The sequence below is a fragment of the Rhipicephalus microplus genome, chromosome 4 (genome assembly GCF_043290135.1).
Source record: "Rhipicephalus microplus isolate Deutch F79 chromosome 4, USDA_Rmic, whole genome shotgun sequence".
NCBI classification, from domain to species: Eukaryota; Metazoa; Arthropoda; class Arachnida; order Ixodida; family Ixodidae; genus Rhipicephalus; species Rhipicephalus microplus.
The window spans coordinates 200,099,956-200,118,582 of record NC_134703.1 but is presented as its reverse complement, the minus strand read 5'-3'; the positions used below and the strand labels follow the sequence as shown (position 1 = coordinate 200,118,582).

The window sequence follows — 18,627 nt, the reverse complement described above, 5'->3', positions numbered from 1 at the left end:
AGGAAATAATCTATAAAAGCTTCCAGTTCCCTATTTATGGCTTGGAAATCAGCTTTAACATAGTCTCTAATTTGTTTAAACTGTTTAGCGGGGCGCGAAGAGGATGACGGTATAGTGAAATGGGCAACTAAGTGGTCACTCAAAGCAGGCAAAAGCGTTAAAGATGAAACAGACTAGGGAACAGTGGTCAGTAAAAGGTCAAGGGTGCTGGAAGACGACTGGGTAATGCGAGTAGGTCCTTTAACAAGTTGACTTAAGTTAAATATAGAGCAAACGTCAATAAAACTTGAGCATTCTTTAGAAGGACTGGTTGTTACAGGAAACGGCTCGTTCCACGAAATTTCCGGAAAGTTAAAATCACCCAAAACAAACAAGGGGGCTTTAGGAAATTTAACGACAACTTGGTTGAGGCAATCGTGGAATTCATCGCAAAAAGTAGACGAACTGTTCGGCGGACGGTAGCAGGCACAGAACAAGAAATCTGCGTAGTTTATCTGGATACAAACACAAAGAAATTCTAAATGTGATGCAATGCTGACGTGATAACACGCAATCTCATCGGATACAGCAATAAGAATTCCACCTCCTTTCCGCTCAATTCTGTCGTGCCTGTATATGGTGTAATCTTTTTTGCAATTCCGCAGTTCTTTATTATCCACATGTTCATGCAGCCAAATTTCGGCGAGCACAACAACATCAGCTGAGCACGTGTCAATCGCAGACGATAACTCATTTTGTTAAGGAATCAAACTTCTGATGTTGGTGAACAGAAAAGAATAGTCGCGTTTGGATTTCGCCCGCACGGCTGAGGGTTGCTAGGCAGTGGTTTGGTGCGGTAACAAAGAGTTGGCTGTATCACCAGTGAAAAGAGGGGCACTGTACATCCCAATTTCGCAAACACTATCGGTTACACTGCAATAAGCATAACATTGTTTGCCGACGTACAGCTTGTTATAGCGCAAGCTGTACTGTTTCCCTGTAGCCTTGCCAAAATCGTGAAGCTTTTTGCACGAGTAGCGAGTGGCCTTACAAAAGTCTTCCTGGATTGTGATACCGGTGCCCTTAAGTTTAGCCCTTTAAGATAAAATTCGGTCTTTTGTTTTGGAAGACGCAAACTTCACAATTATAGGTCGGCACTTGTTCTCGACAAAGGAGCCTAATCTGTGTGCCCGAGGAATGCCATCAGCGGGCACTGGTTCAGAAAAGGCGGTGGACAAGAGCTTCTGTACTTTCTCTTCAGCTGACGCCCATGTATCTGAATGACTATCGTCAAAGCCGTAAATAAGCAAGTTGTCCCGCCGGGCCCTATCTTCTAAATCATCGAGGCGAGACAGCACAGCCGAATTTTCGCAGTTGACAATTTCAGCTACTGTGCGGCGAGTGTCAGCGTCGTCAGTAAGTGTTCCAGGGTGGAAACCTTGTTCTCAACCACTGCTAATCTCTCGGTTACATCTGTTACTCGATCTTCGAGCAATTTCTGGCTGCCTCTTACTTCGTTTAGCGACGACATTACTTCGGCGTGGCGTGATCCCATTGTACCTGCGAGGGATTTTATAGCTTCGAGTACTTCACTATTGGTAATCTCGGCTACCGGTTTAGGAGGCCCAGGGTTAAGTTCTATATCCCCAGACATAATAAGCAATTGCATAGCATGAACACAGTCAGTGCAAACTATCAAAAGCACATGGGGGCATGGGACAAGCAGCAGACAACGGTTGCTCGTTTTTTTACAATGCAAGGAAGGTGAACAACTAACCTGTATGAAAAACAGGAAGGGCTTAAGCAACGCCATCTTCACTGCTGCTGCCACATGCGCACTGATAGCAGCTTGTTCACGCTGGCTCTTTATACTGTCCGAATCCCCTGGCGGCTGTGATGCGGTGGTTCCTCCGGTGTAGGTGCGCAGTGGAGCCGCGTCCACGCATGGCCGCGCATAGTCGACTCGTGGAAGATAGCAGCTGGTCACCGGGGTTGACCAAGAACGCACAAAGCAGCCAGGCTGCGGCGTTGATTCCGGAGACGAGACAGCCAGTATCTGTATGAAAAACAGGAAGGGCTTAAGCAACGCCATCTTCACTGCTGCTGCCACATGCCCACTCAACTGATATTGACCCCTTGGGGTGCCTGATGAGAAAAAATGCTATTGCAGTGGGTGAGAAGACAATGCGAGTACTTTTAGCAAAGTCACAAAACTTTGTTCCGTGTGAAGCAACGTGTTTGGGACCCCTGAGATACGTCATGCAAGAGGGGGGGTGTCATCCCTACCGGTGCACAATAGTACTCCTGGTTTTAGTCCCGTTTTTGAAGCTCCTCTAATAAGCCAGGCAAACTTAGTTGCTTTGGTTAAAAACTGATGAGTACCAAACCCCAAAGTATAGCTAATCTGATGTCACTTGATAAGACAGATGCTTGGGCTAGTTGGTGATTGTGAATCAACATATTTGCACAGCGCAAGACTACGAGTAGTTATGACGTAACTAAAGAAGAAGAGACAAGGACAGAAAGATTATGGAGGCCAATGAGATGCAAATGCTCGGTTATCGATGTATCGGCATGCCTTCGCTTGCTCTGACTAAAGAAAAATCGAGTTTCTGGCTTTGACGCAATATATCGTAAATTTGTGCTGAGCTGTGGAGCTGTAACCATATAATAAGATGATGATTGTCTTGCTGTGATGCAATAGGTTGCGCGATTGCGTGGTGATGTTCTGTTACGAGTATATATTTCTAGCGTTTTCACAAATAAAATTTCAGTTGAAGTCAGCGCTCTTTCTGTCCTTGTCTCTTCTTCTGTAGTTATGTCGTAAATACTCGTAGTCTTGCGCTGTGCAAATATGTTTATCTGATGCAATATTTCACTTGTTGTGTGTCAACACTGCTGGCTTCACTTGCCTTGTGTGGTGTAATGCCTTCTTCCTCCATGGCGTATATGTGCTTTTATGGCTAAGTGAATCGGAATTGTGGCATTTCACGCATTTGCCGAGATCGAAGTTGTGAGACACAGTAGGCCTGTAATTGAGGCTGCTGTGTATATTCAGCCAAGTGTTATTGCACTGCATAGAGCAGTCACTGATTTGCAATTTGGTCTCTAAAATAGCCAAGCACTCCTTGCTCTGTCTATCACAATGTGGTCCCACTTGTGTAGTTGGCAAAGACAGCAGGTATCAGTTTTTGGTGTGTTGGCTCTGTCTGGGAAGCCACATAATGTGTGAGATACTGCCAGCAGTGTTTCTGCGATGCGCTAATGTCGCACATGTCTGGACCAGACGTTGCAGCAGTATGGTCAGAGGCTTGATGAAGTAGCTTCTTAGTGGCATACTTCTCCCTTCCCAGCCCACGTTTCCTGTGTAGCTTTCAGTAAACCTGTGGCAATGAAAAGCAGAGAGGGCATCTGTATCTTGTGATAACTCAGCTTTTTCTTGACAAGTTTACAAAATTTTTGCACCTAAAACTTCAACTTTCTTCTGGGTGAGTTGCTTCATACTTGAAAGGAAAAAAAGACTGTTCCACACAAGTACACAGCTAGACACGAACGGCACTCTTCTTCTGTTTCCTAGGGCTGTTTGTGCGCAACCATCTTTTCCTTCAAAGTATCTATTCATGAGGCAGTCCTACAGTAATGTAACTTAGCAAGGCATTGCAAAACATGTGAAAAAAAAAGCAGTGATAAGGGGAAGATGCTAGTCAATAACTGATTTTTACTGCCTCAGGTGCAGACTTGTAGCTCACGAGACAACACAGCTTGAATTCTGCTATGTGCACTAAGTATATGTTTACGTAAGAGAGATAGTCTCACCATTTTATTGTTGGTGTGGCAGAAATACCACACCTATTTTACTTTTCTAGTGCTGTTCGATTAAACAATCTGCAACATTTTTCATCTCAATACTTTTACAGAGTATGTGCACCCACCAGAATGGCTTAGTGTTTTACTAAGTGATAAAATTCACATATATGTTGGTTCATCACCCAGTCTGGTGGTATCAGGGTTGCTATGAAGGCATTAAAGGAATCACTTGCATAGTGTTATGCCAGCGAGTCCTCGTCAAACGTCCGTGCCTCTGAAAAAGGCAATGTGGGTCAAGGCCAGCCCGCAGTCCGCCTGACGCGAACAACTCAACGGAGTAAACACGCGCGGCGCCTCTCTGGCCCACGTGCAGTGAGTCAGCAGCGCACGTGACAGCGAGCCGGCGTCCTCGTGTCTGGGGGTAACGTGGCCCAGCGGCGACCCCATTGGAGGAATCTGCCCTGACGACCAGCGGCGCGTCTGATTGGACATTTTGGTTGGACCCGGTGCAAATAAAAGAAGCCCTGCGGCGCGTCGCGATCGGCGGTCCTATGAGAGAGGAGTCCCCATGTCGGAGAGCCGAAATGTGTGTGAGTCGGCGGTCTTGGGCGAAAAGTTGACCTATGTGTTAGAGAGGAGAGCTCGGCTCTTCGAGTCTCTGTCGGCCCCAGTGCCGAAATTTTAACGCCTCTGTATATATGCTGTACATAAACCTTGTTTAACTCACCGTCGTCTCGTCCGCTCGTCTTATCAGCTCTGCGCAGAAGCAGTTGCGAGCTGAGAAACATACGCTACCAAACGGCTGGTGACCTTCCCGGCGGAATTGAAAGCAGTGGCGCCTTCGGGACCGTGTTGGCGTCCCCGTCTTTCGCAACAGTGGTGGCTTCGGCGGGATCGGTCCGGCTTTCGCAACAGTGGTTGGCAGCTGCGGGATCGGCCGGCGTCAGCGACATCGATGCGGTGAGTGCCTGATGTTTTCCCCTCAGTTCACCAGACTACTCTAGCTCAGGTTGTAGTAGTTTAGAGAAGGGCTGTGTGAAGCATTAGAGTGAGCTTTGATCGTTTCAAGCAAAGTCGAAGTGCTTTGAAACCAAAGTTAATGCGGAGGGGGTAAACACGGGAGAGTGAAAAATTGCTTGCACGTCTTGCTAGTTGACTTATAGTGGGTACGGCAAGTAAATTGTTAACAGGGGCAAACAGCAAGAGGCTAGTGTGAACGATGGAGAACCTTAAAGTGAAGGAACTCATCGAAATTTGTGAGGAACTCGGCATTACTTTGGGCCGCGCGAAACGAAAGCAAGCAATCCTTGAGATCATGAAGGATGAGGGAGTGTCGGCTGAGGAAGTCGATGAGGCCTGGGTGGATATTAAAGCACGCCGTGAGGAGGCTGAAAGGCGAGAAGTAGAACGTCGCGAGCGCGAGGAGGCCGAGAGACAGGAGCGCCTTGAGATGAAACGACTAGAATTGGCAATCCTACAGTGTTCGCAGGCGCCTAGCGTAGCTTCTCCGACGATTCAGGTCAGCGGTTTTAGAATTCGTGACCAACTGCCACCGTTCGTAGTAGGCGAGGACATGGCGAAGTATCTCGTCAAGTTTGAACACGTCTGTGAGCGAAACGCTTTGGAGCGGTCTCTTTGGGCGCGGAACCTGCTAGCTCTTCTTCCCGGCGAAGTGTCCGACGCGATAACTTGCTTGTCGAGGGAAGCGTTTGAGAGCTATGACGAGGTTAAGGAAGTGCTCTTGAGACGTTATAAGTTGTCACCCGAGGCTTTCAGGCAAAGGTTCCGGTATGCTAAAAAGGGGAATGAGTCACACGTTGACTTCGCGTTTCGTCTTAAAGCCGATTTGATTGAATGGCTCAAGGGCGAAGGTGTTTATGACGACCGCGATAAAGTGGTGGAATGCGTTGCATTGGAGCAATTCTACCGCTGCATCGAGGAGGATGTCAAACTTTGGCTGCAGGACAGACTTGGGGACATACAGTTAAACAAGGCAGCTGAGTTAGCTGAGGAGTATTATACTCGCCGAAAGTTGCATAGCAGGGCAGTGCGCGTTGAAAAGGATGAAAGGAAAGAGGGCTTTTCAAAGATACCTGATCAACGGAGACCCGATCCGCACCGTAATTTCAAGAAGGACCCGTCTCTTACGAAGGACAGTGTAGGGGAAGGGCAAACAGAAGCGGAGAAATCGAGTGAGGTTTCTACCACACAGGCATTTGAATCGGAAAACAAACGGAAGCCGCTAATCTGCTACAACTGTAAAAAAGGAAGGGCACATCGCGAGAAACTGTCAGGAAAAGTTTGCCTTCGCAACGATCCGAGAATCAGAAAAAAACATTCGGTTGTTGGAGCCGTATCTCCAAGAAATTAGGGTCAATGAGAAAACGTGCCGAGCACTTAGAGACTCAGCGGCAACCATGGACGTTGTCCATCCTTCATTGGTGTCTCCGGATGACTTTACAGGAGAATGCGCGTGGATCAGGCAAGTCGCCGAGGAGCAGAGTGTTCGCTTACCAATCGCCACCGTTGTCATTGAAGGCCCGTTCGGTAAGCTTCGCACCGAAGCGGCTGTGTCTGCCGCGCTAACCGATCGTTTTCCCTATCTTTTCTCCAACAACTCGGAGCAGCTTCTCAAAGAGCAGGGCAAATCGTTCTTCCCCAACTTAGCGTGCATGGCCCTCACGCGATTGCAAGCGCGGAAGCTATCGCGGCAGCTTGATCTGGTTCAATGCAGTGAACTCTCAAGTGACCTTGTCGGCGGGTCGACGGAACCTCAGAGAAGAAATTTTCCGCGTGAGTCATGTGAGCAGTCACGCGAGCGGCCCGTCGCCGAAGCAACCGGCACGGTTTCCGTAGAAAGGGGAGATGACATGGCGCCATTGAGTCAGAGCGAGAGGGTTGCAACGCTCTCGCCTGTAGCGGAAAGTTGGAGCGAGCTGCCGAGAGTTGATCGAGAGACGCTCATTCGAGAGCAGCGTGAGGATCTCTCGATTGAAGCGCTAGTGGAAAGCCAGAAAAACGCGGCAAAAGTGCTGTCGAAGGAGCACTACGAGGAATCGGTGAAGAAGCGTGCTTTTGAAGTAGGGAGTCAGGTAATGCTGCTGCAGCCGTTCAAAAAGAACAAGCTTGAGGTTGATTGGGAAGGGCCCGCCAAAGTATTATCGAAGCCTTGCGATACAAATTATGAAGTGAAATTAGGAAGGCGGCCGGACAAAATTTACAACTTGATGAAATTATACGTTCAACATCAAGCGGTCGTAAATCTGTTGTTGAATGCTTCAGAGGAAGAGGAAGCAGAAATTTCGAGTTCTAGTGAGGTAATTGAAGGGGGATCGAAAGTAATCCGGGAGCAGATAAACCTAGAGCGTAGCTTAAGTGACGGAGGACCTGAGAAAGCGGACCTGAGAAAGATTGGTTCGGAGTTTGAAGACGTGTTTTCGGACCGCCCCGGAAACACGAGGGTGATCGAACACGATATCGAGCTCAGCGGTGAGGAGTCAATCCGTAGCAAGCCGTATCGTTGTTCCCCTGTGCAACGTCGAAAGTGTGAGCCGCTCTTGGTGCCGCATAGGTATCGTCGCCTAAAAGTGGCCGGTTACTGAGGTGGAGCACGTTGCTCCACAGCGCAACTTTGACGTTCGCTAAAAAAAAAAAAAGGGGAAAGCTAAACGCTAATGGAGGTGCATTGAGCAGTGCGTTCTAGCTAGTACCTTCTCAACCTTTCGGTTTCTCGGTGGCAATTCGGGGCAAAATTTTGACCTCATCACGACCTGGGCTGAGCGCTCTCGTTCAGAGTGATCTCAAGGGGCCAACTTTATGTGGTATTCTAATTCGTTGCGTTGTTGTAATTGGGAAAAATTCAAGTTCTTACTTTAGGAGTCTTGTGTCCCACATGTGCCTCTTGATGTAGAGGGAACAAAATTCCGATAGACACGTAGATAGGTATATGTTGTACTATACTTTGTCTGGTGTTCTGTCGGGTGACCGAAGGCACTTGCGTGTGTCGTGTGTTGTCTGTTGTCGATCCGTTCTTGGCAAGTTGCAGAACCATCGACAAGTGCTGAAACCGAAGATGGTCAGAAGAGACGAGTGAAGCTGGTCGACAAGTTGTGGCGACAAGCCAGTGGAGCTGGGATCCGTCGTCAAAAATGGGATGTGTTCCCGGAACAGTCTGGAGCTGTATTCTCCCCATGGCCCTGGAGGCGAACCTGGAGGGACCTGGCGAACGAGCGCACCTGACATCCGAGCCCCGTGGAAGCAGCTCGTCTTTCCGGTGCATTGTCTGGCGGCGGGGGTGCTGTTATGCCAGCGAGTCCTCGTCAAACGTCCGTGCCTCTGAAAAAGGCAATCTGGGTCAAGGCCAGCCCGCAGTCCGCCTGACGCGAACAACTCAACGGAGTAAACACGCGCGGCACCTCTCTGGCCCACGTGCAGTGAGTCAGCAGCGCACGTGACAGCGAGCCGGCGTCCTCGTGTCTGGGGGTAGCGTGGCCCAGCGGCGACCCCATTGGAGGAATCTGCCCTGACGACCAGCGGCGCGTCTGATTGGACATTTTGGTTGGACCCGGTGCAAATAAAAGAAGCCCTGCGGCGCGTCGCGATCGGCGGTCCTATGAGAGAGGAGTCCCCATGTCGGAGAGCCGACATGTGTGTGAGTCGGCGGTCTTAGGCGAAAAGTTGACCTATGTGTTAGAGAGGAGAGCTCGGCTCTTCGAGTCTCTGTCGGCCCCAGTGCCGAAATTGTAACGCCTCTGTATATATGCTGTACATAAACCTTGTTTAACTCACCGTCGTCTCGTCCGCTCGTCTTATCAGCTCTGCGCAGAAGCAGTCGCGAGCTGAGAAACATACGCTACCAAACGGCTGGTGACCTTCCCGGCGGAGTTGAAAGCAGTGGCGCCTTCGGGACCGTGTTGGCGTCCCCGTCTTTCGCAACAGTGGTGGCTTCGGCGGGATCGGTCCGTCTTTCGCAACAATAGCCAGAATGTCTTTTTTCTTGTTCATGAATCGGCTCACATGAGCCAGCCCTACTGGCATTGATAATAGCATCTGGCAGCTCTCATTTTGGGATGGTGCGGCAGCTAGGGCAACTGGCCATTCTTCTATTCAACTCAGGTTTTTTGAGGCTCACAGGATGCCATTGATTATTATTGTTGGGAGGCTCTTGACTACAGAAACTGTGTCATAGGAAAAAAAACACACAGTAGGTTGCAAAGCATGACAAATTTAATTTGATAATAAAGTTCGTTTCAACATGCTACATAGCATAGTTCTTATTAATGCAGTGTGATGATGTTCAATACAGTTTAACAAGTTTTATTGCTTAAAGGAGCAGTTACATAAACTTGACACATGTTGCGCTTTTTGCATCAATATGTGGTTATCAACACCCTAGTAATAATTCGGTACCGACAATGCAACAGAGGGGCAAATTAGTATGTATATTAGTATTACCTGTATCGAAGCCAATTCAAAACGAGTCCAAAGCGTGCCAATTTTTAGCGCTGCCCACTCACCTCCATTAAAAAGGCTGGATGACCCATCTCCGCTCTCCCATCTGAAGCCACCGGAAGGTCCTTTCGCTGTCCCGGAAGGTGGCGTCTTCTGGGTGTTTTAGGCGCGCTGATTTAAATATTATCTGGTGGAAGTTGTTGTAATGATCGTATTTATTGTTTTTTTAATAATATAACATTCTCACAGTTATATAACGCTACAAGAAAAATGACAGACGCCGTAGTGATGCTTTCTAAATACAGCGGAGTGCTGTAATCTGCTCTACGATTAGACATCACTTGGAACGCTGTCTAAAGCTACATGAAAAATGACAGACGCCTTCTGAGTACAGCAAAATGCTGTAATGTACAACCTTACAATTACTTATCAGTCAAAAAAAAATTGTCACTGAATATTTTTACAAAAAAAAGGGGGGTGGGAGGGGGGGACAATGAGTGCACTGGTAGCTAGGAGGGCAAAGGTTTGTCTTTTGTAAGTGATCCGGGTAGGAAAACAATGTAGGAATGGCATCATTTCGAAGATGAGTTTTTGGTTCCGAGCGGTCAAAGCATGACTGTAAAATGGTCACAGCAAAGTCTGCTTTCTGAAGACAACATCCTGTTCTCCCTCTTTGAGTTACTGACCCATTTCTCGTAAATTTGAGGGCTCGAGCGTGGGAAACTGCATGTAAGAAAAATACGAAACACCTTCAACACGCCTCGTTAAAAAAAAGGCAATCAAGTACCGGAATTTTCTTGCAGAAGGCGTAAAAATCAATATAATTTTGAGGTACCTACGTGCGAAATATCTTCGCAACTGCATTTACAGTCGATTCGTACAGCTTACTGTGCTACGGGCTGGCATTTTATTATTAAGAAGAGAAAAACCCTCGCGTTGGCATCCGGTGAATGTTCATGGCATTGGCTTCTGGGACACCAATGGCGGCGTCCGGTGGCTTCAGCCGCGCGCACTAGATGTGCCATCCAGCTCCCCCTAGTAGAGATCAGTGGCGCTGCCAAGCAGTCGCCTCCCGCAGTCACGCCCCATATGATCACGGCGCCACACAAAATGGTGACGCGAGTTTCAGTTGACATTTCATTTGCTCGGTCCACGCGTGTGTACGCGTCTTCGCCACCGCCCGTATTTGTCGCCGCCGTCATCAGCGTCCACAAGCAACGATGAAAACATTGAAGAATATGGAATCGCATTGATTCACGGTGTGAAGAATCATTTTCGGTCTGATTCTCTTCTGAGGAGTTAATCTGAAATCGATTCCGGACTGAGCAGCAGCAAAGGAGCTGGAGATGCACACTTTGGCCTTGCTGGTTGGTAAGACATATGAATGCTGCGTTCGTGTTACTTGTTCACGATGATCGTATAGCTTCAAATAATTACATTCGCACCCACAACTTCACAATGAATCGACCGAAGCGGCACAACGAAAACGCAAGATGCACACAAGTGCACTGCATAAGCCAAGTAAAGCAAAGGAAGGGAAGTCGTTGCCAGGCTTTGCCACTTGATGGTGCTAAATGTAGGCACTGTATTGACAACACTAAAATTGTTGACGTCATCACTGCTCACTCATCGTCACTCACCGCCTGAGGCATGCCCTAGGAGCTCGCTGAACACGTCTAAGTAATGTCTATGTCTCATGGCCGGGAACGCGCCGTTGAGCCTTTGAACGCTCTTTGTGCTTGAAATAGAATAACTTCGAAGTAACGGACACCATTCACACTTCGCTAAAGAAAACTCATGCATAGCAAGCAATAAAATGAACGCCACACTTGAGTTTGAAATTCACTGTCCCTGCTCTTTTTGGGGTCAGATACTGTGATGCTGCCTATCAGTTAAACCAAGATGCGCTTGTTCTGATTCACATGTTGAAAGAGCCAGGCGGCTCTCAATGATGTTGTGAAACATCAATATTGTGTATGCCAATACTCGAAATGGCTCATTGGAACAAATACAGAGTCGAAGCACGTTATCTGGAGATATCACCTCAGTCATTTGCTAGACTGTAGTAGACACACCAACATGAATAGAAAACTGTTTATACAGTAAAAGATTGCTAATTCAGATTTTGCTAGACCAGTAAGAATGTCCAAATTAATCATAGGCCGAATGATCAAAATTACCATGAAATGAACAGTATAGGTGAAAAGGCGAATCCTGCACTTGTTTAGCATAAGGGCAGTGCAAAAGCTGTTAGTTTCATTGTTCACAACTTTGTTAACCGTGTAACTGCAGCTCACAATCCTGTGTCTTAAAAAGTTAGTTCAAACACCACCATATGCGTGTAACGATAGGTTTCTTCCTAGCGAAATGGCGTGAAACTGACGATTCATCCATTGCGATGTCGTAAGTGTGCGTTTTGCTAGTATGCACATCGCGACTGAAAGCTCCTCATTGCGAAAAGCTGCCAGTATGAGTTCTGTGGCCCATTGCACCAAGTCGATGCAAAACAACTATGGGGCGTGAGATACGCTGTGGACAAAACATGGTCGCTGACTGACGGAGACAGCAATGGAGACTTGTCCACAAATGCTGTTTTTGCTCTGTTTCACCATTTCATGCTTCTTGTGCTCCGGGGATCATCCGAGTTAACCAGGCTGCAGTCATATATGGCCACACTAAGGAGTTTGTCGCCATTGAACAATATGTATGCTAGTCAGGACCAGAACACATATTTGAATTATGTGATTTTCTCAGAATAATGAAGTTCTAATTAATGAGTGTTCATCGTATCACCAGATAGAGGCTAATTGCAGATTGAAGTATACAGTAGACTCGCAAGAATTCAAACTGATAATTCATACTTTCATTTAATCAAACAAAATTCAATTTTTTGGTTGACTATCTATTTTTTCAATGTATTTTTGCGACCGGATGACAAAGACCTCATTCTGCTTACTACGCCCCTTCCTTCTGTTTGCATGATCGCCCAGCGCACTTTTTCTTTTCATCCGACTGCTCAAACCCATGCAAAGCGACTCTGGCGCCGACGACAAATGCCTAATTCGGTAAACAGCCCTCGGACGTTTACTACCTTTCTTCAAGCGGGCTGTGCTTTTTGTCGTACTCTTGCCTTTAAGACGCCGCTTCCGCCTACGCTTTTTCTTTGGGCCTATGTCTGACTCCACTCGTTTCTCTTGCTCACCAGCACTCTGGCTGGTTTCCTCAGCTGTCTTGCCCGCGCAGTCAAATTATTTGCGCACAAATCATCTTCTCTCTCATTCTCCAGACTGCCGGACAAATTAACGTGTGCTGTAATACTGCAGCTGTTTTCTTCCGAAGAAGCTAGCTCACATTCCAGGAAGCTGCCCACAACTGCATTGTCCTTACCCATGTCTACTTTTGCTCCCTCTCTTAAACTCACTCCGGTGTTCTTGCCTAGCGGGTCGAAATCCTCTTGTACACTGCTGGCAGGATCCACCGTTGCAATACTCTCAGGTGAACCCAGCTCACATGCCTGGGAGCTGTCCACAATTACTGTACCTTGTGCTACTTCCTCACACTCTGCTGGCCTAATACTGGTGTTCTTGCCTAGCGGGTCGAAATGTCCTTGGACTCCATCGGCAAGATCCAACATTGGCGCACTTTAACTTTGTGTCTGTGCCAGGTCGCCTACAACTATCTTAGCTGTTTCACTAAAATTCTTTTGGCACAGCACTTCACCACATTTATTCTAGCCTTCGTCGGCCTCTCCTCTTAGCGCAGCTTCTTTCGCTGCTGTCAACGTCGGTTCATTCGTGAACCTAGTGCTACCCTCGTAGGTGCTAGCTTTTTCTGCGGCTCCGATTTGCACTGCACTTATCTGTTCCTCGCATTTCTCGTGTGCTACCTGTACTGATTGACCTGCTTCGCACCTAACCTGCGTTCTAGTCTTTCGCACTCTCGTTTGAACCTTTCCTCCTCCTCAGAAATTTCTTGCATCGCCTTCCTGTATTCTTCCTCCCTTATTCTCTGTTTCTCTACCTATTCCTGTTCCAATAAATACATATTCCCAAAGTGCTCAATATCGGCCGTGTTACTTTTACTTTCAAGGATTACCTCACGGAGTTTAGATGCAGGCATATCATCCTCGAATTCCATGTCGAGATCCCAACACAAGTTCCACGGGTTATCTCTCATCTATTACATCAGGTCCGTGGGGACTACTTTGCTTTGACTCAGCTGTGAAAAAACGAAAAAACGCAAATGCACCAGCATTTCAATTCGGGGTCTGGGGAAATTGAAGCCTGGTAAATCCCACAGCGGAGACCGGAAGCATAACCAAACAAGTAGCACTACGTGGCCAACCTCCCTTTCTACACTTTTCCCATTTCTTTTGCACCCTTCTGCTCTCTTCAACTTCCCGAAACTTTCCCCTAACGTACCCTCACAACTTGCGCAAAATTCACAAGTTGCTACTGAATTATCTGAGCTTTCGTTCTTAACCTACTTGCTAAGATAAACATCGAGTGCTGCTCCGTGTTCTACTAACAACCACAGGGGCTAGGCAGTTGTCCGTTATATCTGTCTTGTAACGGGTCTAGGCTAAAGAACTTGATACATCTCAAGCACAAAGCCAAGCACTCACCCGATTACGTGTGGTCGTGGTACGCTACTTTCGTCCTGCCGAATTCCAGGGCTAGGGCTTTCCACTGACCTCCGGTCCATGTTGCTCTTTGTCGCTGAGTCTAATCCTACCGCTGCCATCCAGTTGTTGCGACCGGGGTTTGCGCCCTTAGAGATCCGGGACCAAGATGTCGAGGCAGGAGGACGTTGAACTTCATAGAGAGGGTTTATTTACATTATTTACATGGCACGGGCTCTTTGGCCCGAAGCTTTACATTTAAAGCTCTACATCAAAAAAGTCTGTCTGTTGAGCAAGCTCTGTGAACCACACTAAGCAGCCCGTGAGGGCTGATTAAATACAGTGGCGTCTTCCCAGATCCGTACATCGGGGAACAGGTCCATACGGCACTTTCCAATAACATGTCCCGCAGCACACACGAGTGTCATTATGCCGGCACCGCCCCCAACAAACACACATACACAAACCAAACATGTGTATGGTCCTGGTGCTGCCTCCTCCGGCGAATCTTGCTTCCAGCGAGCGGAGTAAAACGTGTTTGTCATCCTGCCGCTCGCGCTGACCACCCAAGCTTTGTCGAACGACGATCGCCAGCTAGGTTCCTCTGAGAGGCCATATCTGGACATCTGGTACTGATTTGAGCGTCGGCGGGTCATCAGTCAGAGATGCACAGCGTGGTGGTCCGACGTTGGTAATCAGTGGAAGCTCGGCATTGTGGTTTTTACCGCGGCACAAAGACACCATGTGTCGCATCTCTGCGTGGACCCGAACGACAGCGGTGCTCCGTAGAGTAATTTCAGCCACGCAGCGCCCAGTACATGGAAACAGGAGGGCCTCTTGGCGCTGCTCCTTATCTCCACAAGATGAAGCGGCTGCCTTTCTTCCGTTCTGGCGGCCGCGGTAAAAGGGTGGCCCGCCAAATGCAACAGTATTTAAAGGCCTCTTGACCCCATCATTTGGTTAATTCATACTTTTTGTGGCTTTTTACCAGAAGTTATCTGCTACTTGCCTACTTACTATTTAAAAATTTAAATAATCCTAAGAATCCAAAGTGTCTAAAAATGAAAAATAAGCATCTCTGGCCTTCGAGGAAAAAGGCTTTGCTACTAGTAAACAAATGTTTGAAACGAAGCACACGCATGGTAAACCGTGATGCTTTTCAACTGGTATAGAGAGCTTTGTGCTGAAGGCACATATAGCAAAAAAGCAGTCAGCAATTTACGATTTCTTTGAGAGGTCTGATCAGCAGTAAAGGGCTGATAAATGTGTGGACCTTACACCTCCGGTTTCTGTTCATTTCATGCAGTTAAGGTTTAAAAGTGCTTTAAAAAGTTTTAATGAGATAAAATCAATGCTTAATTGTAATGTGTGGTGTCACCTCGCCCACAGTAATGTATCTGATAATTCCTGATAATTAAAACGAAATTCAGAGGTTCCTTTGAGTGTTAATTAATGAGAGTTGACTGTAATTTATTTACAACTTTGGTCTTGATCTTTACAAAAGATTGATGAGAGAGTGTCACAAGGGTATTAAGTGGTTTGGCCCTGTGACCACCTGTGTTTTTAATCATTCTTGGAAAACTATATTGGCACAAAATGCCTCCTGCGCAATGCCCCCAAAATTGCCACTGTAACATACCATGCGTTATCAGTGCTATCGTAATTTGAAAAATAAAGAAGCAAGAGAGAGCTACAGGAAAGACAGACTGTTGCTCTCAAAATTAAAGAGATTCTCAACGACTTGAAGCCAAGCCTGGTCGCTGTTTACATCCCAATTAGTTCCTCATCAATGACTGCTCTAAAGAGAGCAGGTTTTCTGAAGCAGTTCAACTATTTAATTTTTGTGTCTGCATTCGATGTTTCATGCGCATAATAAAAGAACTACGCATTTTCTTTTTCCACCACTAGAGCCAGTGATCACCGAAGGAAGTCCTGACATTGCCATCATGGAAGATGGCTGGACAACTGTCACTGTTGACAACAGCCGCACTGCACAGTTTGAGCATACTGTATATATCTGTACTGAGGGTGTTGAAGTATTGACTGTTCTCTGATAGGTGCACTGGTGCCAGGTGTTTGGGGTTCAGTTAGTTAGTCCCGTGGCTATAAAGCGAGAGTGTATAGGTCGGTTCTGTTGCAAGTTAGGTGCAAAAGTTAGGTGGTCTTATTAACATGAAGACAGAAAGCATGAACAGCACAGAAAAAAAGAAGAACAGTGCACAAAGCAAAAGGACACAGCCAAAGTCCTTTGTTTATTTATTTATTATTTTCGTGCTTTTAATGCCTTGTTCAGGTTTTCAGTGATAGTCTTGTGGAGACTTGCGCAGCTCAGTTGTTCTTGAAAGTATTCTTCATTTTGTGCTCACGTTGAACTCTGTATGCAGCTTCGTGCATCACCTATAGACACTGATAGCTTGTATATTAGTTAATTAGCTTATGTGCCTGGTTTGGTGCCAGGATTTTCTGACTGGGAGAGGCAGCCTTGACAAGTGATTTGGCCCTTCAGAGGGAGGCAGGAAGCTTGTCTCTTATGTTATGAGTACGTCTGATATTGGAAAAGAGGGGGCTACTCCCTTCCTCATTGTGCCACACCTGTTGTGTGCTGAGCCCTGCGAACACAAACTAGCTTCTCTCAGGCTGTTGGCAGCAAGAGCTACGGCTCCCATTAAACCATTTGTATTGGTTCAGCAGTGGCTGTGAAATTTCACTGTAGAGGCTGACATTTACCATTGTCCTGCAGTATTTCTCAAACATAGTAAGCAAGCATTACCAGATCATAGTCGGTGCTCTTGTGAATATGAGAAGCAAACAAGATAACTTGCGAAGTATAACACGCCTGAGCTGTGACAATGGGTTGAGGTCGAACCTTCAATGTTGTGGGACACATGCAATTTCGAGTTTTCGAACCCTGTCCTCTAAAAAACAAAAAGGGGAGTTCAGTGACAAAATGCAGAAGGCTATTTATATAGCTTGAGATACCTGGTTGCCCATGTTTGAGCAGAAACTGTCCATTCTAGATACGCACTGCACCTTGGAAAGCTGTCGTAAAGTTTAGGTGCAGATCAACCAAAATTAGTGGAACAGCTCTAAGACTAACAATATTAGGGAGTTTTCAAATAAGGGTCCCAAAAGTTTGGGGCCCAAAAGAAATAGCATCAAGGCCACTGCGCATGCGCAAAACCAAAACCGCATTTGGGTTTTGGGTTGGGGACGCTATTTCTCGAAATTAGCGGGAGTCCCAAAGCCTTCCCTAAAAGTTTTGGGTCAGGCAAAAGTGACGGCATCTACTGGAATGACAACTCTTGGCCAAAACCAGAGTGGCATAGACAAGGGGGAGTGTCCAAAGCGCTGCAGACCCTATTTGAAAACTCATCCCTCCTGCTTGACCCAAACCATGCATACGCAAAAGGCTTTGGGGCCCCTATTCAAAAACTCTCTTAATAGCTTCACTGTTAGTGTGTATAGTACACAATGTGGATACCAGTAGGTACTATATGTGTAGTCAGGATGATCATAGTGTTATAGCGAATAGTCATGCAAACACTCGTATGGTATATATATAGCATGTTAGGAAATCAAATAAACGCTGAATGAGTAAAAAAAAGGGGAAGTAGTTCACCAGGTAGAACCAATGCACTTTTTTTGTGTGTGTGTGTGAACAAGGAACCTGTACAGCTTCCCACACTTCTGTCTACTTTCACTAATAATTTTGACTAACTTCCAGTGTTTCTGGTACTGGATGCACCTTGATTATGTTTTGCACATCTCTTATCGTCACAGCTTACGAAAGACACTTTCAACTAGCAGCTTTGATAGTTGCAGCCTTTAGTGCTGCGTTTTTTATGCGTTGCTCTGTATTATAATGTTCAAACTCAACGTTGCTGTGGGAAACACTTTTTTTATATCTAGACCTTGAGGGCGTTTTCCTGCAATCCAAAATAACTGGCTGTTACCAACAGATATCTAAGCAGACTGTGGTTTACTTTCCTACTCATGCCATTATCTAAGCAGTCTGTGATTTACTTTCCTACTCATGGCATAATTGCCAAGTGAAAAAAACATGAAATCGCAGCACTCTTTAAAGAGAAAAGCACATATCTACTGCACGAGCCTGGTAAATAATTGCTGATGGCAGCCTCTCTCTGGACACTTATTTTTCAATCATAAGTAAATAAACATCAGAGTTGTGGCAGTCATGTGGTACATTCACAAAGGACTGCCATCACAATGGTGGTGGTGGTGAAACTTTATTGCTCAAAAAAAGGGGTCCTGAAGGACACTCGGCTAGACGCCAGGTGTAGAGGGCATCTCCCACGTTGGGACGGAGAGCCCGAATCTCTCAGCCGCCTGGCGGGCCTCCTGGACAGCCCGAAGTTGGTCTGCTAGTAAAGCACTTTTGAGCACTTTGGCCCACTGTAGCTTGTTCTTGGCATGTCTCTTGATGCACAACCACAGAACATATGGTTCAAATCTACATGTTCACATTACTGTTCACACACATGTCCGTCGTAGTCCGGGTTGATATGCTTCATGCGCCAGGGGCTGGGGTATGAGTTAGTCTGGAGCAAGCGTAACGTGACCGACTGGCTGTGCGTTAATTTCTTATCCGGGAGGGGGAACTCTCGCCGGCCTAGATAAAAGTGGTTCGTAATTTCGTTGAAAGCGAATAACTGATCCCTGTACTGTATGTGCAGTGTAGAGGGGGAAAATTAAGACCGGCAAATTAAAGAGAAGGTGGCGTCAAATACACTTGTCAAACATCTATTCAC

General features: G+C 46.7%; 1 protein-coding gene across 1 annotated transcript in view; it reads left to right on the top strand.

Moving 5' to 3' along the window:
- The window catches only part of LOC119172520 (methionine aminopeptidase 1D, mitochondrial), a 73,015-nt gene extending 54,749 nt beyond the window's left edge, over positions 1–18,266 (top strand). The window contains exon 6 of the mRNA XM_037423661.2: positions 15,767–18,266. Within this exon, the coding sequence (XP_037279558.2) occupies positions 15,767–15,912 (146 nt within the window). The 3' untranslated portion in view covers positions 15,913–18,266. The remainder of the gene's footprint in view (positions 1–15,766) is intronic.
- Positions 18,267–18,627: the final 361 nt, after the last annotated feature.